The sequence below is a fragment of the Pongo abelii genome, chromosome 13, assembly GCF_028885655.2.
Source record: "Pongo abelii isolate AG06213 chromosome 13, NHGRI_mPonAbe1-v2.0_pri, whole genome shotgun sequence".
Lineage (NCBI taxonomy): Eukaryota > Metazoa > Chordata > Mammalia > Primates > Hominidae > Pongo > Pongo abelii.
Genome location: NC_071998.2, coordinates 92,709,713 through 92,733,892, shown reverse-complemented (window position 1 = coordinate 92,733,892; position 24,180 = coordinate 92,709,713). Strand labels below are relative to the sequence as shown.

General features: G+C 35.6%; 1 protein-coding gene across 1 annotated transcript in view; it reads left to right on the top strand.

The window, feature by feature from the left end:
- Positions 1-24,180, top strand: part of GRIN3A (glutamate ionotropic receptor NMDA type subunit 3A) — a 169,928-nt gene that overhangs the window by 61,671 nt on the left and 84,077 nt on the right. Inside the window, exon 3 of the mRNA XM_009244706.4 lies at positions 5,264-6,311. Coding sequence (XP_009242981.4) covers positions 5,264-6,311 — 1,048 coding nt within the window. The remainder of the gene's footprint in view (positions 1-5,263; positions 6,312-24,180) is intronic.

The window sequence follows — 24,180 nt, the reverse complement described above, 5'->3', positions numbered from 1 at the left end:
GAAAAATTAATTTTAAAGCCTTGTAGTACAAAATAGATATTCACATAGACAGATATGATTAATGGAAGGCAATAAATAGGGGGTAAAAGAAAAGGTAATAGGGCAATTTAAAAGAAAAAAAAGAGAGGTAGATATACAAAGAGACAAATTGATGAATGAAAAATGATTGAAGTAGAAATAAATATATGATCTATAAATAACTAGGTCATGAAAGAAGACACTTGAGGATGGTGATGCATTTAAACAACACAAAAGTGATTAATATGTAGCCAGAAATGAAGGCTGAAAACAATGGAATTATTTCAGAGCTATTTCCACAGCAAGAAATAACACAAATTCATAATAAACATAATACTAATAAAACTTGATGTGTCAAATAAGACAAGAAAAATCAGGGGGGCAACAATTCTTAAAATCTCTAAGAAAAGGGCAACATTATTTGTAGTGGAAGATTTTTATTTAACTTTAGCAAATTTTAGAGCAAGTTACAAAAAGTAAAAATAGCACATGACTAATGTAATTAATACATTAAGATAATCAATATTAACTGCAGTTAACATTTCACAGAGAATGTACACCCATTTTGATTAGTACATAGAATATTTACCCAAAATGGCAGTATTTCAGCATCCAAAACAGGCTATAAACTTAAGCAGCAGATTTTTATATGTATAAAATACAATAAATCAAAGCTCAAACCTTTTAAAATCACAAAAAAAAAACCCTTCTATGTCAACATTGTGCCAGGTCTAAATCCTACACGTATTACCTATTTATCATATGTATTCTGTCTCCTTCAATAGAATATAAGCTGCATAGATTGTGGTCTTAATTCACTGCTACATCCCCAGCACCTAGGACAGTGCCTGGCACATAGTGAGTATTGTGGAATAAATAGATGATTGAATGTGTGATGTGTTGCTCATTTTATGATGAATAAATAAGAAAATACTTTAATTAGGATGTCAACATTTTGCATGCAAATATGCCTTCTAAAATATTTCTTAAATATATTAAATATTGATCTTGCTTATACTGTGAACTATCTCAAAAACATTTTCTAAGTAATTTGCAAAGTGCAGATTTTATCTCAGCTGTTATGCAAATCAACACATATTCTTAATCAGTGACATATTGGGAGATTTTAATAAAGAAAAATTCATTAGTAAGCCTCATTCTTTTAAGGAGAATGGTATCTTGGGAGTTTTGTTGATAAAAAAGATGAATACCTGAACTACTTTGTTAAACACTCACTAAACAAGGTTCTCACTCATGGAGTTAGATTCAGGCCCTTATCAAACCATAGCAAAGATATTGTAAGTGGTCTCTTAGTCACCATTTTTCTTTCCTATATGTGCATTTTACTTGCCTCCAGACCAATATTAACTAATGTAGATCTCTGTTAAGGTCATTATGCTACTCAGTAATCTTCATGGTTCCCCTTTTCCTACTAAAATAAAATCCAATCTCATAAAACAGGTACATGAGGCCTCTATAGTCTAGTTTCAACCTACTTTCCCTATGTTATTTTCTAATATTTTTCTACCCTGCTCTGCAATCAGATTATTATGCTTACTACCTCGTCTTACATTTTCCACCTTCTTACCTTTCTTCGTAACATTCCTGACTCTGGAAGATTTGTTTAGAGTTCATATCCAGGCTGGAGCAGTTATCTGATCAGCACAGAGAATGATAGTATTACTGTTCCCTTTGATCCAGGCTCTAAATTTTTATTAAAGGAACTTAAGGTTACTTTTTTATACCCATATTGCTATATGGGCTTACATTGAGTTTATATTCAACTAAATACTAACAGGTCTTATTTATATGACCTTCTGTCAAGCTGAGTTCCACACATTCTTAGTAAAGTTTGCAACCCTGTACATTTGGCCCTCTTAAATCACTGCTTTCCTTTTTGAAGACACAATATCTCTTGATTATACCATCTCCTCTCCATTTCTGCTACTGCCTTAGCCCTTACCACCTTAAGCCCTTTATGAAACTAGCAGAGAGAGAGTAAGAGAGGAAGCAAAAGAAGGAAGAAGCATTGTTCCTCACATATGGACTTATGTTCAGTCCCCTCCTCCTTCCAAACTATGTCCTATATAACTAGCAAGGAAAAAAATCATTGTAAAATTAAATCGAATGATCATGTCTCCCCCCAGACAAATTCCCCTCAATGCCTCCTTGTTGTCTTCACTGTAGCCTCAGATCTGATGTAATTCATTTCCCATCCCCATATCCCTCATTTTTCATCTTTTATCGTCAAACAGCTCACACTCTCTGTCTCTGGCCTTTGTATTTGTATCTCCTTGAGATGACAACATCATTTCCCAGCTTCTCTTCCTGGCTTACTGTAATTCCTTCTTCAAGACACAGCTCTGGCACTTCCTCCTCTAAGAAGCTTTCCTTGGCACCCTATAGTAGAATGTGCAGGTGCTCTTGCTCTCTGTTCCAGTGACACCAGATTTACCTCTATCATGATGCTCATTAGGCAGGTCTGAATTGCCTGCTCACTTTCTCTCTCCCCAGAATTAGACTTTGAGCTTCTTGAGCTCCTTGAGACCAATGAGTTTGTCTTTCATCCCTGTAACTCTAGTGTTGGAACAGTGCCCAGGAGTTTGTCAGTTTATGGTGCCAGTAAAACTATTCCTGATTTTTCTTCTTGTTTATCCAAGAAGAGTAAAGGGCAAGATAAAAAAGGAATGTGATGGAATTCAATTTAAGCAAAATCAGGATTTCAGCCTTTTGATATTTTAACTAATTTAGTGAGCACTTAAATTTTGTTATGCATTGTCATTCCATTAGTACAGGTGACTATAACTAAAGCTTTCATGAGATTATTTTGATTCACCCTTATCGTAAGACTAAAAATGAAGCAGACACAAATAATCTGTCATAAATGATGATTCTCTGGGACCCAATTTTTTGGAGCCAGTAGTGAAACAAGCATTGGATTTTCTGGGCTGGGAAAACTGGAGACATTCAGGTCCCTATTGATTTGCCTTCTTTGGAAAATGACTGGCTCGAAGACAACTGGGCCTTGTCCCTGTATCATGGCCATCTTAAATGTTATTTAATACCAATAATCAGTAATAGGTTTTACTGGAATGATGAAGTTGTGTAATCTCTGGAAATTTTCTGAAGATTTCTAGTGCCTTTTTCTGATATGGTTTAAGCATATATTTGGTCAAAGGTAGTCTCTCAAGGGTCCATCCAGTTAAGAATCTATAATCATTAAGCCTCAAACATTCTTAAAATAATGAAGGGTTCCTCTTTCCACAACTTCCTCTTTACTTTCCTGATCAGTAAATTGACCAGAAGAAATTAACCTACTTACTACTAACTGTTTATTTCTTATATCAGCAAGTATGTATATGTGTGTGTTTTAACAAATCTAAAAGTAGATTTCTTATAAACAAGTGTATCAGCTTTCCCTTACAGTACCTAGGTAATTATCAATTGATTAATCTGTATATTTTAATGATTTGGTTCCTTCTCTAAAGAAGCAGAAAACTATTTCAAAATCTAAGATAGCTGAGACTTCATTACTTGTTGCAAAATAGAATTTAAATGGTAGAATCCCACTGGGGAGTACTAACATGAATAATTACCATTACACACAATCTTCCAAAATGAACAGTTTCACTGCATTTATTGATAGTAGCATCTTCAAATGTGATTTACATTTATATCTCTAATGAAAATTAGTACATACTTCACACTTTCTGATTTTTCTGTGTCCCTTCTGTGGCAACATAATGTCTTATTACTTCTATTTGCATTTGTAAATTATAGAGTAATATTTGTGACAGGCAATGGGTGAATGTGTTTTGCTAAGAGCCTACACTTACATCACCTGATTTTTCAAAATACCTACTGTGTTCCACTCTACGTTTCAATTTAATTTCTTTTAATTTGAAATGTATCTTGAGTAACTGCCATGGATTTATCATAATGCAATACTTTGTGTTTCCAACTTTTAAAATTTTATTAAAATTATTGGAAAAAGTAACCTGGAGACAGCCTTGACTGAAAAAAACTTGAATGACATTAAGTCAGAGTTACCATATCTGGAATATTTGTTCCATGTTAGATGTAGCATGTGCTTTACATAAATTATTTCCAACTCTTGTAATGAAGGAAGTATTTTCTCTATTTTGCTGGTGACAAAACTAAAGCATAGAGTTAAGTAAATTGTTCAAGGGCCATGTTAGCAGGTGGCTAGACCAATATTCAAATGGGGGTGGATCTGATGCCAAAGCCTGGGCTTTTATTCCAACACAAGGCCACAAGCCACATTAATCTTTATTATTGTCATTAATACGCCACAAGCTTATATGTTACCTCTTACTGTCTAGTGTTCCCAGACTCAAGAAAGACAGAGGCTAAGACCAAGCCATATTAGTCTAGTTTTTCTGTCTAGTCCATATCAGAACATATACTGTAAGTGCCCTAGTTCACAGGGTTAGGAATCACTATATTATTTAGTTGGTAATTTTCCTTTCTGTGGCTTCTGGCATAAGCTCTCTCTAGAACCAGGGCCAATTGTTTCTCTCTAATGACTTGGAGGGAGGCTAGCCTGAGGCTATCCTTAAAACTGCAAGTTGATTTATCATCTTTTTCTTTGTTCCATGGATGAGATCCAACATGCAGCTTCAACTAGCCTCACAGGGACAGATATGTTAACTGATTTCATTCTACAAGAAGAAACATTGGTAACAAGATTTGGCTATTTCATAATGTTATGGATGCAGTGTTTAAGCAATTATTAAAGTATATGCATACTTTTTAATCTCATTCCTTGTGCCAAATATCTAGATAGATTGATAGATACATAGATAAATAGAAGGTGTAGCTACAATTGAACATAGTCGACAATAGAAGTAGGATATGTTAAAGATGCTGAAAACCTCCATAGCTGAAAAGTTGTGAGAATATGCAATTAACAGTTTACAACAGAAAATGGTTAACACATCTCTTAACTAGGAATTAAAACATTTGGAGTAAGACTAAGAGTCAAGCACCTGGCTAGAATATTAGAACCTGAGAGTGAAATCTCATTTGCTTAATGCAATAGGACTTTACTCCTATAATAGAGAATGAGTCCAGCTTATTAACATCTGAAGAAATTATAGGCACTGTCGTTTTAAATAAAAATTCAAATTTATTTTTATTAAGACAAGGAAGCAAAGATGAACACTGCTTCCTATCTTTGGCCTCACTTCTTTTCTTACTTTTTGCCTTTGCTCCTCTTTCCCAGGTTTCTAGCCAATACCACTTTCAGAGGCCTCAGTGGTTCCGTCAGAGTAAAAGGTTCCACCATCGTCAGCTCAGAAAACAACTTTTTCATCTGGAATCTTCAACATGACCCCATGGGAAAGCCAATGTGGACCCGCTTGGGCAGCTGGCAGGGGGGAAAGATTGTCATGGACTATGGAATATGGCCAGAGCAGGCCCAGAGACACAAAACCCACTTCCAACATCCAAGTAAGCTACACTTGAGAGTGGTTACCCTGATTGAGCATCCTTTTGTCTTCACAAGAGAGGTAGATGCTGAAGGCTTGTGCCCTGCTGGCCAACTCTGTCTAGACCCCATGACTAATGACTCTTCCACATTGGACAGCCTTTTTAGCAGCCTCCATAGCAGTAATGATACAGTGCCCATTAAATTCAAGAAGTGCTGCTATGGATATTGCATTGATCTGCTGGAAAAGATAGCAGAAGACATGAACTTTGACTTCGACCTCTATATTGTAGGGGATGGAAAGTATGGAGCCTGGAAAAATGGGCACTGGACTGGGCTAGTGGGTGATCTCCTGAATGGGACTGCCCACATGGCAGTCACTTCCTTTAGCATCAATACTGCACGGAGCCAGGTGATAGATTTCACCAGCCCTTTCTTCTCCACCAGCTTGGGCATCTTAGTGAGGACCCGAGATACAGCAGCTCCCATTGGAGCCTTCATGTGGCCACTCCACTGGACAATGTGGCTGGGGATTTTTGTGGCTCTGCACATCACTGCCATCTTCCTCACTCTATATGAATGGAAGAGTCCATTTGGTTTGACTCCCAAGGGGCAAAATAGAAGTAAAGTCTTCTCCTTTTCTTCAGCCTTGAACGTCTGTTATGCCCTCTTGTTTGGCAGAACGGTGGCCATTAAACCTCCAAAATGTTGGACTGGAAGGTTTCTAATGAACCTTTGGGCCATTTTCTGTATGTTTTGCCTTTCCACATACACGGCAAACTTGGCTGCTGTCATGGTAGGTGAGAAGATCTATGAAGAGCTTTCTGGAATACATGACCCCAAGGTAATACTTCCTTTTACTTTAGCTTTCTTGATTGTCCATTATAATTCCATATGTTGTATCTTCTGCTGTAGTACGCTCATGTTCTTCTATCTAACACACGAATATTCTCTCAGCCAAGTATAGAGACTAGTCCAAAAGCCTGTTGCCTGATTGAACTAAATATTTCATTGTTTGTTTCATAAATGAAACAAAAAGACTGAGAAGTTTTGGGGAGTGTCAAGAAAATTTTGTCTATCCAGGATACCCTTGATATCCTAGACATCTGACCCTAAGGGTAGAAGGAAGAGGAAGTGTAGGGTGCAGGTAAATAGCCAAAGCAGGTAATACTTAGGTAAGGACAGCCATGTCCATGTTCTCTCTGGATTGAACCAGGGCCCCTCTAAGTGACCTGGGGTAGGGAAAATTAGTCCGGCCCAATAGGACTAGAGAGAGGGGACTGTCAGGGACCAAGGCAATTAGAACAGAGCTTGAGGGAGTACTGCAGTCCTGATGGGAAACAGAATGCAGATCTGAAGCTTCAGTGCATTCCAATATGTAGGATACATTAAGCAGAGATTGGAGAAAGGTTCAATTCAGCAGGCACACTCAGGACATAGCATGTTTAAAGCAACTTGAGCTAAGCTGAGCCTTTCCAATTATAAAATATTCACATGCTTTTCCAAATGCCCCTTGTCACACCAAGTCTCAATGTATTGAACTATTTACTATAAGTTACTATTAAACATTTAAAATTAATTTCATAGAGCATCAACAAGTAGGACATTTGTAGCTATCTTTACTAAATGATAGAATGCCCCTGAGGGCTGGTGGCAGCTTTAAAGATTTTTCATAGATGGTTTCAATTGGATTTAAGTTCTGTTTTGCAACCAAAAGAATGTAAGAAATTTGACCCATATATCGCAAACCTCCTGATAAGTGACACGAACCTCATGAGAGGATTCAGCCAACAATGCCTCATTGACTAGGCAAGAAATTTTGTAACTTCTCAATGAATACTCAGGGCTTTATGTTATGAGCTGGAATTCAGTGAACACAAATAAAATCATTAGCATAAATAAATGCATCACCCTAAAGGGAGATGTTGGTGATGCTTCTGCATTCACATTCTGCACTAGCATCAGCAGCCTTTGTTTATTCTTTGCCCCAGGAGTCCTGTAAATCTTCTGAAGGTTTTCAGCCTCACTGGAAACTTAGATTATTTGTGAGAATCTCAACAAAGTGACTCCTAAATTATTAGCTCAAAATTAAAAGTATTTAGTCTGATCTAGTAAAAAAAAAAAAAAAAAAAAAAAAAAATCTAATATATGCCTGTTGTGGAGATTTCAGGCCATTACCTTATGTAAAAAGATGAACACAATACTAACTAGCGTTTCATTTATCAGAACCAGTGATTGCCAAAATTAAGCCAGGGATGCTATGCATGAAAAAGCTGTAACAGTGATTATGCTAAAGCATTAAAAATAAAATTATAAAGACAAGCTATATGCAGCAGTAAAATTATTTTTAAGCAAAAAGAAATAATCATTTCATCTCTGACTCTACCAGAATAAAGAGGTGAAATTTTTTAATAAGTCTAACCCAGTCCACAAGACAAAGCCAGCAGAACTGGACAAAGTCAACTTTGCATTACAACTAGTGAGTTCTTAATGAAATGAGACAAACCTAAATCTAAAATTTTCAATTTGAGATAATAAATGAATTTCCACTAAGTTTCCTAAAAATGTATATGTGTGTACTAGCGTTGTTTCTATGTTAAAATATCTCTTTTGTAGGTTCACTTCTTTCCATAAAAAGACACCCAGGTTACTTAGCTAAGCAACGCTTGACCCCAGGATTTAGGAGGAATAATTGTGATAGAATTTTTTAGTTTTCATCCAAATATGTCGTATTATGTGGACAACATAATGTCCTCACTCTCAAACAGAGATACAAGATAAAAATTATTTCCACATCCCTCAGTCACTCAGAATGTACTCTTATTATGCTGTAGTTACTCACAAGAGTGCTTTTCTCTCCTATTAATGCTAAATTCCTTGAGGAGGGCCTATACCATTTCTTATACTAAATGATGTAGAGCAGTTCAGAGGTAAATGCATCAAATTGTTTGACTTCAATCAATTTGGGAAGAAAAGACATAAACGAAAGGAGAAGCAACTTAGAAGGTTATAAATATGCCAAAGTTTAGCAACAGATGAAATACTGTCCAAGTTCAGGGAAAGAATGATCACCTTCAACTCATTACAATAGAAGAAAGTTTAATTAATAAGGTAATATTTATGCCTATTCTTAAAGAATAGTAAGAATTCAGAATGCGTGTCCAGGAAGGAGAAATGGACATCCTAAGTGAAGGAGCAGAATGAATTGCTTGGAGGTAATACTTTATATTACCTATAAAGTATACATTACCTATTGTATAATGTAATGTATTACTTCCAAGTAATTCATTCTGCTCCTTATAATATAAAGTATATAGGTATAAAGTATAAAGGTAATATGAAGTATAAAGCACAGGCAAGATATGAGGAATCCAATTTAGCTACAGCATAGGTTGCAGGAGTGAAATGAGATAAGATCCAAGTCTGGAAAAAGTAAGCTTAATTGAGACAACAGAGGATCTTTGATGTCAGGTTAAGAAGAGTGAACTTCAATATAGATCCATGGCCATTTTTGAACGATAGAATAACACAGTATAGTGGTATCCATTTAGGATGGCTGCTTCAGCAGCAGGCAAACAAGATTACAAGAGAAAGAAAATGAACAGAGCTGAAATTATAGCTTTGGTCACTGATGTAGATTTGGTCATTGAAGAAAGGATGTGAGAAATATTGTGTTCCAATCAGCAGGACTTGGCAATTAATTGGTTGGGAGAGGCAACAAAGAGTCACACCTTCAGAGCTGCAGGCCTGCGTGTCTGAGAAGATGCTGGTACATTCAAGGAAGCAGAGAAACAACAGTTCATGGGCTAGAAAATATGGCAGTCAGTTCAGTTTCATGCACGGCATTTTTTAAACTTTTAATTTAAGTTTAGGGGTACATGTGCAGGTTTGTCACATAGGTAAACTTCTGTCGTGGGGGTTTGTTGTATAGATTATTTCCTCACCCAGGTATTAAAACTAGTACCCATTAGTTGTTTTTCCTGATCCTCTCCCTCCTCCCACCCTCTACCCTCCTATAGGCCCCAGTGTGTATTGTTCCCCTCTATGTATCCGTGAGTTCTCATCACTTAGCTCCAACTTATAAGAAAGAACATGCGGTATTTGGTTTTCCCTTCCTGTGTTAGTTTGCTAAGGATAATGGCCTCCAGCTCAATAGCATTTTTAAATCTGTTTGGAACATTTAGGTTAAATCCAACAGACATTCGGAAACATGGAGCCAGAGTTCAAGAGAGAGAAGAAGCTAGTAAGAATCCTGGCAGAGGGAGGCAATACTGTTTATTAAAGCCCTAGGGGAGTATGAGATCCCCAGGGGAGAAGGTGATAGGGAGAAAAATTTCTGTTTGAAGGAATGCACCCTGAATAAGGAGTCCCAGGACATTGGTGTATAGGATTTGTGGAGAGATGAGGTGAAAGATAAAGAGGAAAGGAGACTCATAAATTCATGCAGCTCCACAAACGCCACTCTACAGTTTAAATTCTAATTTTTTGAGGTGACTATGGGAATCATCCTATCTGCCATGCCTACCTTCTTGTCAGTGGTTATCAGAAAAAAATAGAGGCAGATTCATGCCCAGAACAAACCATGAGAATTAGCATGCATGCACACATGCATGTGTCTTAATGTCTGATTAAACTATTAAGTTGGTGCAAAAGTAATTGCAGTTTTTGCCTTTGAAAGTAATAGGTTTATGTGATTTAATTTTTTGAGTATTTTTCAAAATTCCCTTTTCCCTTTTCAAATTCACTTTGATAGCATTTTAGTTTTAATCAGAGAGAATTTAGTGCCTATGGAGGAGTCATAGATCTCTGTGGTTCTTTTGGGACATTTGTTTTTCTGCTGTAAGCCAAAAATTCCCCCAATCTCAATGGGAGGTGACATTTTATATGGAGTAATGGCCACACTCTAAAGATTCTTCCACCACTGACTTACTATCTGCTTTACTTCTCTTCATATCCTTTTATCTACTGGATATTAGGATGGTTCCCCTTATACCATGTTGCCATTTTCATCCCGTTTTCACTACATAAAACTCACTTCAGTTAATTCATCTCAGGAAAGTTTTCCTGTGCTTCCCCATTAATGCTCTTGAACACCTGCCTCCTTTCTCCTTTAACTCTTCTTTGGTTATCTTGAGATAATCTCTCCGAGTCTTTCTGTTATAATTGTGTGCCCTAAAACTTTGAAAATGATAGAAGAATTTTACTAAGAAATGTGCTCCAAGGAATTGATGTTTTTACCTCTTAGAGGCGATCTAGGCACCCCAAATCTAAAAATGAAACTCCCCAAAATTCTATCTACTATTTTCTTAAAACTATATTTCTGTTGCATATGATATTTTAAATTATAATAACAGTGTTTTCTTACTTTTGTGTAAATAGTTTATATTTCTAGCTCAAAATTTAAGCTGTTTTTTTGGTATTAGTCTTGGAATCTAAACACCACTTATAAAATATTCATATGGGAAAATATGTTGGGATGAAAAACCTATTGACTTAAAAGGTAAGATTTGTGATCCTCTGTATTTATACACCATCTGTCTGCAAGTTGAGTCCTGGCTACGTATCTGTAACCCTGATAGCAGATAACTTACAATGAATGTAATAGCTCCATTTTTCTTCTTGATCTAATTGTTTAGAATGCTGGCTATACATTTAACACAATTAATAAAACTGTTAAGAATTAAGAGGGTGAATATTTTATCACCATTTTAGGGCTGAAATTCATTGGTTTAACCAAATACTTTGAATCAGAAATAAAATTAAAAGCAAAAGCCTGTGCAAGAAAGATAAATTTATGATTCACTGCATGTTGCAGCAGCCACAAGAGGTTGAAATTTTTTTTTCCTGATAGGGGGTCAGAAGAAAAAAATAATCTTGTTCCTGGCTGCTCTTGCAGATAACCCCAAGGGAGAGGAACTGGCCTGCTGTGAAAATGAGATTGAAGAGGATGATTCTATCCTCACTTAACTCTTTTTGCTATAATAATTTATTTTACACTAAAAGTAATATATGTTGCTTCTCATGGCCTCCTACCAACTCATCTGGGAAGCAAGCTCCACGCTTCAGAGTGGGTGGGCTCTTGAAGCATGAGACCATGAAAGCAGGAACTTATGAGTGATATATTTAATAGAACTTATTTGGATATTTCCTCAATGTAAAATAGCACTATTCATTATAGGCAATGCAGAAAATAAAGTAGACAGATGGAAGCAAGCATCTACTACCTCATCATCCAAATCATGTTATTTTAGCATTTGGGGATGATTGACAAGTGGATAGAAACTGCAGCCATGTTTTTATCCAGTGAGGTCTCTCTTTGGGTCTGCAGTCTAAGGAGTGGATCTGGGCACTCATAGGACCTTTCAGCCATTGGCATCTGTTCTGCTGGCATCTAAGATGGGATGAGAAAATAACTTCACAGAACATAAAGTTCACTGGAATAAAGCTCCACTTCCCCTTATGGAGTTGAACTGGCCCAGCTGAAAGGATACATGAACACTCAAAATTAGCTATTTGCTGATTTTAGTGGACTTTCTAGTACTTCTTTTCCAGCTTCTCCCCTTTTAGCCCTGAGAAGTATCTAATAAAAAAAAAAGAAAAAGAATAATTCAGCTCTGTAGAGGGAATAGGAAGCTAGTGTCATTGTGGTACAGGCAAATGACAGTACTGTTTTAGAAACACAGTCCTGGCGAACATTCAAGTAAATATTAAAAATTAAATAGACATGCTGTGAGGGCAAGGGCAAACTTTAACCAAAAATATTAAAGCAAAGGACATTGGCATAGCCCTAGTAGGAAATGAGAAGCATTTCCCAAAATAAGAAAAACCACCTTTATTGATCGTCATTTAACAGCTTGTGGCTGCCCAATAAAACATATGAATTCATATAATAAAAGCTGGCCATGAAGAAGGGAAGGATGCCATAACTCCAAGGCAAACAAGACACTGAAAATGGAATTTGAGGTGAGAGGAAAGAAACTGAGTTACACCAAACCACTCATTCACTCTTTCTTAATTCATCCAATAACAGCAACTTCCAGCCCAAGCACCATGCGAGATGCCTGGGAATTTAAGAGTAAGCAAAGTAGACACTGTCCTTGCAACATGGAATTTAGTAGGAAAGAAAGACATTAATCAAGGGAGCACATAAATTAGTCAATGATTGATTTAAGCCATGCTAAATTACTGAGAAGTAAAATACAGCATAATCTAGGAGCCTGGCAGAAGACCTGATCTGAATGGGGAAAGAAGGTCTGGCTAAGATCTGAATGAGATAAATGAGTTAAAGGGAAGTTGATGAGGATGTTAGAGAAGAGCATTTTAGGGGGATGGGGCTGCAGGTGCAGAACCCCCGAGGCTAGAGAGAGGGGAGTGCAACTATCTCATCAACTATGACATTGGAAAGCCAGGAAAATGGGAATGAGAGTCAGACAAGTAACAAGATAGAGGGTTTTGATCACTAGACATTCTAGATAAACCATTTCTCAGAAGAAGAAAAATCCAAAGAATGTCATACTGTAGGGAGAGCTGTACTTCCTACAGGCTCCATGTGCTTCCAAATAGAAAACATAATAGAAGAAATATCCTATTCAGTGTAGCAACAAAAGTTCATGATAGATCATGGAAATGTCCTCTATAAAAATTGGGTTAAAAGAAAAAATTTGTTAATGTACCAACACATAAAAGATAGTTGGGATAAAATAACTACCATATTACCAAGTTGGGAGACTGAATACTTAAAGATGTCAAAATTCCTTGATTGGTTTATAGGTTTGAGGCAACTTCAATCAAAATCCCAAAGGACTTTTTTGTTTCTTTGATTAATATTTTAAAAACATATATTCGTATATTTACATATAATATATTAATGTTAATCTTTTCAAAAAGGCTCAAGGTATTTACTTTTCTAGATATTGAAATGCTTAATATTGGTAATAATAAAAGAAAAGCTAATATTCATTGACCATTTCCCACATGCCAAGCACTATTTTAAATGAAGTCAATATAGCACTCCCACCTCCATTAAGTAGTTACAGAGATTAAATTAAATAATTCAAGTAAAGCACCTTGCATAGTGTCTGACACCTAAGGGGCACAAAACAATAGTAACAATAGTTAAAATCTTTTCATATTTTAATACCAATAATTATATTTATCTTGAACAATCATTCTCCCTACCCATTGTCAAGGTGAACACAGTAAGTGACATGATTCCCTTACTGAGCTAACTTATAGAGAGGAGTTTGGAGACAAACTTCTTGCCTACTAAAAACAGATTAATTGTCATTGTGGTATGCATTTTAAGCATCATTCCTGACTTTGTATTTCTTTCTTAGTTCACTCTGTTTTAATTTTTGCTACTTTGTATGTTATGCGACCTTTAAGCTGCCTTAAATCTTTTTGAGAAGATAGCAAGGTATATATAAGTAATGTTAAAATCAAATAAATAAAGAATAGTAACAGTAATTCAGGAAATAAATAAATGCAACAATTAATAAAGAAATTTAAATCATACTTGTAATTAAAGAAATGCTAAATTAAAACAGAAATGAGACATTTTTGCCCATCACATTAGATATTTTTTATTGATATTTCTCAACCTTAGTGGAAGCACATTAAGATGAGCACCAGCAAACACTATTACTGGGAAGCTGGGTTTATGCAATGCTCATAAATCATTTTGGCCATTTGGATCAAGAGCCTTAACAGGGTTTATGCCCTTTCGCCCTTGACTTTCACTTCTAGGAATCTATCCACATAATATAGTATGTGGACAACAACTTATTGCAAAGACTCACTGCAGCCTTACTTAAAATAGCAAAAACTTGGAAACCATATAAGTGTCCAATATGTAGCACAATTACTAAATTATAATATTCCATATGCTATAAAATGCAGCCAGAAGAAATGATATTGAAGAGCCGTTTAAGGTGTCAAAAAATCAAAATATAATGTTAAGTGAAAAGTCAGGATACAAAACCACGTACTACATTTTCAATTTTGTAATGTACGTATGTACATGCTACAAAGGGACATGACTGGAAGGAAATATCATGTAATGCATATAATGCAATGTGTATAAAATATCACAGCACTGATATCTGGGCAGTATAATTAAGGAAATATTTATGTATTATTTCTATCATATTTTTTACAACATTCATGTATTATTTATGTAATGGGAAAATACTTAATAACCCAAGTAAGAATTAGAATATTTCAGACATGAGACAATAGTGGTGACAATATCACAATAGCAATATTTGCTCCACATGTGCTGCTGCTGTCTGCGGCCTCAAGTGAGATGAGTACCTCAACGAGTACCACTCCCACAGCAAAAATTTTTACATTTTAAAGACACTTATACTGTCCACAGAGGCTTTCAGGAGCAAATTTTCATTTCCACCCAGTTTATTCCCCTCCTAGGACTTAACACAATCTGTAATTGTCATGCAATCTGTTAACTGTCCCACTTTATCTTGCTTAACACTGTATCCTCAGAACCTTGCAGAGTGCTGGGTGAACAGTAAATATTCAGTAAATGTTGTTCGACTAATGAATGAAAAATGGCAGCATCATTGGAATAAGAGTATAGTGCTCTGATGTGATTACTTTGAAATCAATGTTTTTGATATGACCTTTCAAAATCATTCTTATACTAGATGCTGTGGAACAAATAGGAGAAAAAACCCCTGTTGGGGGCAATGTAGTATGCTATAAAGGACAATCTGGCATTGGACAGCTCTGTTTGATGTCTGATTCCATTATATATTAGTTTTGCAAAGCTCTGCAAGTTACTTAGCCTCTCATGGCTTCTATCTTCTCATGTGAGAAGATTAAAGAAGATAACGGATGTGAAATATCCAGCTGAAGTTCTGATTCTATCCACCACTAGACTATAAACTCCATGAGAGTAGAGACTAAATCTTTCTTATGCACCCTGTTCCTAGGGCCTAAGCAAATGGCAACTCCCCATTTGGATAACTATTGAGTAAGTAAATGGACTTGATTATGACACCTATTGAAGCAGAGGTGGCCAACATGAGACCAGTAGGATTGAGGTAGAGGGTGGGAGCACCTCTCATTTGCAGTTGAAATTATGTCCAAAGGTGACCCAGAGTGTTGAGCCAGGACATTGTATATAATTATTGTATGTATTTTGCATATATCACTGTATATAATTTGCTTTCATTAAAGCAAATAACACCTAAGACCATGATGCCCATAGTGGAACCAAGTCTCAGAGATGTAGGATCCTTGAGTAGGAAGGCACTGTGAGGGAATACGAGATAGATGATGCTGCCCCAGCCTAGGTAGTTCTGGATCCCTGGTGGTATATTATGGAGTTGGAATAGAATCATTCAGTGGGTCTTATATGGATCAGACACATAGTACACGACAATGAGTGGAAATTGGCGGGGTGGGGGGAATGGTATATTCTTTCCCTTCCTGAATGTTCTCCAATTCAAGAAACCATAGGAAAATCATCAAGGCTTTGCTAATTCAGATTGATAAGTCAAAAACTGAACAAATATACATGTAACTTATTTATTTATTTATTTTCTCACCTACTTCTAAAATAATTTTGAGGTGGCATCTTTACAGAACTTTTAAAATAACTGCAGTTGTATTACTTTCAAATAGATACAGTAATTCATATTAAATACAGCAAAGTGTTTTCAATTAGATACCGTGCTGAGTTTGCCTTAATGAATGTCTAAGATCATTTCCTTTATTTTAATACAAACAGAGAATATGTCAAATTTTTGCTGACCTTTCTCTTCAATTAAGGGAAAATTGGCTTATACCCTTGTTTACATTATTAACCTTCTTAGCAAGTATTAAGATATTTGCTATACCAATACATAGATACTTTCTACGTATAAGTAAATACATAGATACTTTCTACGTATAAGTAAATACATAGATACTTTCTATGTATAAATAAATACATAGATACATACTTTCTATGCCAATGAATGTGTCATAGGATATCTATGAATATTTATGTGTGTGTTTATATACATATATATCTTGGGTAATTATAAACAATTATCAGCATACATGTCTATTAACTCTGTGTTCACATAGACACATTACTATTATTTTAAAAGTTCATGTAGGTTAAATGGACTCACATTTGGAATACAGAGAACTAAGTTAATGATGGTTTTCTCTGTGAAGAATCTTATTTTCATGCTCAATAAATATTTATCTGTGTATGAAGAAGTTGCAGGCAGTCCCCCAAGAGGGCTCCTTTTGTGTCTAAAATATACGTATTTTAGCTCCACAGGTACAGTGTAAATAAATTAAGTTGAAAGTTGGATTTTTATGATTTAGCCTCAACTTGATATTTTGATCTCTAATCAGATCAGAAGCTAGTGTGATTCAACCACTGGTGTATCCAGTGGCAAGTCAAGAATCTTAACAGAGTTCAGGTCTGTTGTGAACTCAATATGGGAAATTTGGCCAGTTAGGACTCAATTTTCTCAGTTGCAACTGAATACAAGCCAACTCCAGCCAATTGCACAGATAGATAGATAGATAGATAGATAGATAGATAGATAGATAGACAGACAACATGTATATAAAATATATGATGTTATTCATAGCTTACTTTCAGAATATTTTGTCAGATTATTAATCTATTAATATTTTTCAAACTCAAGAAGTGAGTTTACCATGATATTCTATCAAAAAACTGCTGCCTAAAAAATGCCAAAAAAACAGAAAATTTTAACAATGCCAACTAAACAAAACCTATCAATGTTTCCTTAAATTATATTTCAACTAGGTTTTTTTCTGTGCATGATCTGAAGGCATATAATTAATGGAGGTAAATCAATTGGCAAATAAGAATGTAAATGAATATGGGTATATATTTATCTCCTACGGTTTGTGTTTTAAATGATGATTAACCATCAACCTAAAGGTGATAAAAGACTTATTTCACTTCATGGTAAGACCATAGATATAATTTCAGGAACAGCAAATAAAAATGTCAATGTCAACAAATAATAATATTAACATGTATTACATACCTGCTATAGTCTAGGGACTATGCTGTCTGCTTTAAATTGAATTTTCCTCACTTAAACTTTACTGCATCCATACAGATGAGGAAATTGGGCTAACAGAAGGTAGATGACTTGTCCAAAGCCATATAGCTAATAAAAGGAAAAGGCAGGATTCATACCCAACAATATCTGATGATAAATTATTCCTACTCACTATTTCATTAACATATGCAGTAAAAATGTTCTCCCCTACCTGATTTATTCCAACAAGCCATTTCCTCACCTCTGGACTTAGGCTGCAAAAGCTGCTCATACCACAAAGATGACTGAAAAGCAGAGACTGCTGCTAAGGCTGTGATATTTGAATCTTTGCACAAATGGTACAGGATTCAGTCTGGGATGAAGAAGCGAAAGAGACACAGATGCAGGCAGGAATAACTCCCACACCTCCACCACCATTACCATCACTACTCCCTTTCCCAAGGAAGTACTGTGGCAAGAATATATCCTCCGGATACTTAATAAACTAAAAAGAAGGAGTTGCTTATCTGCATAGTGTCTTCCATCCACCAACCACTGTGGCATGCTGTCAGTCTCAGATACTGCCCCACTCTCCTGCCACCACCCCCTGTGAAATGGCAGCTTCCCTTCCTTCTCTTTCCCCCCTGCAGTTAGACATCTCCAAATGAAGCTGTAGTGTCTCTGTATGAACTCTGGTGCCAATTAATATTCCCACTGTTAAATCTCTTCACTGTTACTCCACTCTACCTTCAGCACTGCTAATGCTTAACTGACATAAATTTTGCTCAAAGCATGAAGTCCTTCCCTGTTCATTGAAATACTGTTTACACTATTGAAAGGCTAGAAATAATCCATAGTCACCAAGAGTAGCTGGGTTAAATAAAGCAAAGTACATTTCTTCATCGGAATATGGTATTAGTATTAAGGAAAGAAATTGAGCAGGTTGTGAATTATCAAATTAAAAAGTAGATTGTACAAAATATGAAGCTATAATAAAATTCCATACAAAACCATTGTACTAACATTTTTTGTTTTACTGAATTGGCACTCATGAAAAAGGGTTGCTCACCACTAGAATAGAAAAATATCAGAGGCACCTCAAATCTTCTTCCTGCCACATATTCTGGAAGTACCCCCAACAGTCATTTCTTGGAATAAAGAATTTTTTCTCCAGAAGGCCCCTACATATACTGCTTACATTTCAACATAAGACAAATGTTATCTGAAAGAGATGATACTCCTGTTTTCTATATGGGTTACTAATTTAGGTGATTTGATTTTGCTTACATAGAGAACAAGGGGAATATATATCACTGGGCGATTTGATGAATTTCAGGGAGGAGACACAAATTATCAGATCTATAGAAGAAGAAACCAGAAAAAAATGCAGCTGGCACAGCTTCCTGCCAAGATTCAAATCCCTGTCACTCTCTACTCCTCATAGGTGAAGCTGCTTCTCCCTCATTTTCAAGCACTGACTTTTTCCTTGTCTTTCCCCAACAAGGCTCAGGAACCAATCCTGTTCTATCTTAGGGAGAATTTAAGATGCTATATCTGGATCCTTTCTCTTCAGAAGTTTGGTTCAAGGACAAGCAGTTCTGGCATCTCCAGGAGCTTGTCAGAAACGTAGGATCTCAGACCCAATCTCAGGCTCTGCCCTAGACCTACTAAACCAGAATCTGCATTTTAACAAGATCCCTAGGTGTATTCTGCACAATACAATCAGAGAAGCAAAGCTATAGGTCAGTTTCCATATGATCCAACAACAGATCACTACTGCTACTGGCCCCACTCGTATCTTTCACTCTTGAATCTGCGACATTCTAGGACTACATCTAATAATTGGTTCTATTCCCTCTTAACAAGCTTAATGTTCCATTGACTTCCACACTGTGATCCTGCTTAGCTCTGGCCTTCTCCCAGCATCTGGGAGATGCTTTCACTCAGAGTCCTAGCTTGCCAGCTACAATTTTAGCCCAGCTGGTTGACATCTTGGATAACGGACCTACACAATTATCTTTTTCATTGTTCACCTAGAATTCTCCCATCCCACTGCTAAACTGATCTATGCTACCTCTGTGCCAAACCAGCACAAATCAGTCTATCCTCTAAAGAATTTCAGAAAAAAATTCCTTTTGCAAGCCTTTTTACCCTTGTTCTTTCCCCTGTGGAGATAGTAAGCAGCTTTATCAGCTTCTTTGTTGAACCATTATTAACCCATTTCTCACTCTACTCTTCACATTTTGTAAATCAGTTCACAAATCACTCTTCCCAGCTTCTCTGAAGAAATGAAAGATGCTGCCCCTGTATTCACATAATTTTATCATCTGCACACTTTTATACAGGCCTCTCATCTGTGATTGAATGCTGTAAGTGGAAAAAGTGTTACATGCTGAAAATACAAGTTTTATCCTAATCCCATTATTTTCTTTTCATTTTTACAACCTTTTAGAAAATGACTCTTTTGCTTCACTAACATGACAAATAATTATGACACACATCATTTGTAAAGTCCTTCGTTGCCTCCCAAACACTTTCACTTCATCATCTCAATTGATTCCCTATGTCTTTGTGAAGCAGAAAATGCATCTGCTGTTGGAGGAGACTGAGGCTCAGAGGAGTTAAGTGATTTTTCCAGCGATCAAGCTGCTACTTAAACCCAAGTTTTAATTTCAGATCCATCATAATTTTTGGGACAGTGTGCTGCCTCATATTAAACTATATTCAAAACATATTAAGCATGCAATGATAGGAATGCTCACAGCTCTCAAAGCTTTGGTCAGCATTTCGAGAGTGTAGTTTGAGAAGAATAATTATCAGAAAAATAAATTCATAATATGCTCACTTAATTATTGCTCAATGCACATCTAGTACTTGTGAATTACCATAAGTTTTTAGATAGTTTAACTTTCAAGGAGCTGAATATCTTGCAGGTCAAATATGAAATCAAGTAGTCAATCTACCGAGAGCCAAACTGAAGTCCAAAATTGCAGAATATATTTTGCTTTATGTCATGTACCGAATGACTAATAGGCAGCGAAGGTTTTCAGGATTATAATTTTAGCCCAAGGCTCTTGTAACTACATGAAATCTTTGAGTGGTTTATGATACCTTAAGCTGAAATTATAGCTCCCCATGGGCAAAAGTTGTTGAAATGCTTTCAGCCATTGAGTACTGTAATTAACCTGTCCTCTATAGCAATTATAGGAAAAACTATATTGAATGCCTAGTCATAATGACTAACGACTTTAAGTATACACATTACTTTTTAAACGAGAATGGCAGGAAGGAAATTCATTCACCCATCAATTCCATAAATATATATGTCACCATATATATTTTGTCTGTTTGCCATTAAGATAAAGGCTAGGAATACAATAGCAGACAAGTCATATCCCTACCCGCCATTTCCAAAATCTTACACTTTAGCAAGATAATTAGACCTTAAATGACCATACCCATGAGATGAGTGTTACGATGAAGAATGGAATATAATCCCAAATATATTAACAGGAACCTGGCAAACTGGGCTGGATGTGAGGAACACAGTCAGAGAAAGCCTCCTTGAGGAAGAAAACATGAATTCTGAATGATGGATTAAAATTATGAAGGAAAAGAGGAGAGGAAATCTCTCTTAATAGGCAGATAAAGTAAATGAGGAAGAAAAAAGAGACCTTGAAGGGAGTACACAGGGAATCAGTCTCCCTCTGAATGATAGGAAGAGCTGTGTGGATATATGAGAGGAAAAAGTGGGAAACAATCAGAAAATAATTTGTATAAAATAACATAGACTAGACATCAACAAGAAATATGTACGTAAATTTCACATTATGTTACACATATATATGATATGCATATGTTATATACAGTATATAACATAGAGTATTTGTATATCATACATGTATATATTATGTATAACATATAATGGAAAATATAAAGCATGTATAATATAGTACATATGTATATTTGATATGTGTGTGCATAGGTATATATATGTGCATGTGTATGTACCAGAGCAGAATTTGTTATGATAAAACATCAAGCCATTTTCTATAAAATGCCTCATCTTCAGTCACAAGAAAAAAAAACTTAAGACTCAAAGACTAAGATAATATTCAAAAGGTAACTAATTAAGATGACAAAATCAGATAAGATAATAAAACACTGTATTGAATGAAAAAATAGGTACACAATTTTAAAAGAGACCAAGAGGATTCAATGTGAAATATTTACCTGCTAAAGATGTAATTCATTTTGGAGAATACAAAGATTGCCACCAAATGGAAAAGCCCAGAAAGAGCTCCTAACCACACAAGTCAGCTCTAAATATTTCAATATTACTTCAAACAATTACATTATATTATTATTTTCAGTGATAATACAATTTTCATTTGTATTACACTTGACAATATTTTTTCAGCTTAGTGATGAGGTACATATACAATAGAGTTTTAGCATAGTTAAATATAAATTATCAATCATACGTATAAAATGAAAAATAGATACAAGAAAGATTATGTTTCAGAACATCAGATTGTATCAATAATAAGCAGAAGGCGAAAACAAAGTAGAGACACAAACCAATAGAACAAAATATTTAAATATGTGCCTAAAGTTCTAAATAGCAGTTCTTAGATATAGGACAAATTGGTTTTTAGTTTTAGGGTAAGTATTAATCATTCTACTCCCTAAAAGTTGGTTTTACTAGGAAAGCAACATTATTTTTAAAAGTATTTTATCTGTCACACGACAGAGAAAATAAAAAATAATAGGATTTTTGAAGTTTCATCAATGTGCAATTTACAATGGACACACTTAAAACAGACGTAAGCTAAAAAATTAAAAGCTTAATTAACATAGCTCAATAAGTATAGAAATTATTTTGAAATGTATTTTGTCACTTTAGAGTTCATCATAAATTCAAAAATAGTAAAAGTAACCTAAATATTTATTTTCTCTCTGAAAAGCTCTGTGCTAAGTAAGCATTACAATGATATTATGAAAATAATTAAAAATCTTAGGCATTTTTTCACTAAATGCTTCAATATAGTTATAAAAAGAAAGAAGCTAGTCCTTGGCAATTATAATTCTTTTAAATCTTGCTCAGATGAAATTCCTGACACAAGTGGCACATGATGACTGAAGTTTTAATAACCATTCATACTTGGAACATTTTATGCATTAATAATACTTGGAGTAAAAATGAACAGCATTTTCCAAATACAATAACTCAAAAATAAACGGAAACGTTTGTGAAAATGTTTCATTTTTGAAAATCTCCTTGGGCTGAGTCGAACCATGGAAAATTTTAGCCCAAACGAAAATTCTTCCTCTTTCCCAGCCCCCCTAAAAAAAATCACAAGGATGTGAAAACAGGATTATAATGGAAGCTGTCTTGCAACATTAACTGCAATGTTCATTCTCATAAAAGCCATAATTCATGGCTGCTCCACAGCCCTTTTCTTTCAGCAATTATGCATATTAGAGGAAAGTTTGAATACATAAAAACCAAATGCTGATAGAAAAGCAAGCCTCATAAAAGACGCATTTACTCAACCAGTTTTCCCCAAAGGAAAAATGTGAAAGCTAACTAGGCTGCCCCAGTCCAAGGTGTCCCTAGTTCAAGGGAGTTGGAGAAAGCATGAAAACTACAGCTGTGGGGCATTATACAGGGCCTACTGCCTGGGATTTTTTGTCAACGCATTGGCAGTCAACTCCATCACTGGAGGACAGCACCTTTGGTGGAAGGAGGATGTTGGGACCTACTACTGGCTCTCCTGGGAATTTAATGCAAAGTTGCTCTTTTAAAAGGAGAGTGCCAGAAGAGTACCTCAAACACACTCTTTTTTCTTCATTCCTTTTTTCTTAATCCCTGTTTCTTCTGACTTTCATAGGATGTCATGGAAAGCACCACATGAGAACTGCCCATGCCATTTTGATGACCTTCCTATTTCCAGAATCTAGTACAGAGACTGGCACTTGATAAACATTTGCTGGAAAAAAAGAATCAAAGATTTCTAAATCCTGTTTCAAGTCAGAAATCTTGGGTTTGAATTTTGTTTCTGTTCCATAACTGGGTTTTGTGACCCTGGGAAAGTTACTTATACTCTGAACCTCAGTCTCCTCACCTAAAAAATAGAAATGAAAATTATGACTCCTCATGGCACCATCCCCAGACAATAATGAAATAATGTATGTAAAACCTTTTAGCACAGTAGCTGACCTGTTTAAATGCTCTGTAGTTATCTGTTAAATCCAAATTCTTCATTTTGCCTATAATTCCAGAGTTGTAGGAGACTAAATGAATGAAAAAGACAGACTTTATCAAGTTTAAGGGCTCAGAATCCACTCTAGTGATTTTTTCTGATACTTCTAATAATAGGCCAAAACTAAATGCATCCTTGACTTCTCTAGGAAGAATTACAGCCAACATTTATAGCATTCAGGATTTATGCTTTGATATATATCTTTAAAATAAAGCCTACTGCCATTTTTAAATGGGAAATCTCAGAAGAAGCTCAGAAATATTAGCAAGAATTACAAAATTTATTTATAAAATTTACAGACTTATAATAACCCTCCAAGCAAGTAGCATAAATTTTAAAATCTGAAAGGATGACCACACACACACACACACACACACACACACACACACACACAATGGACTTATTGTGT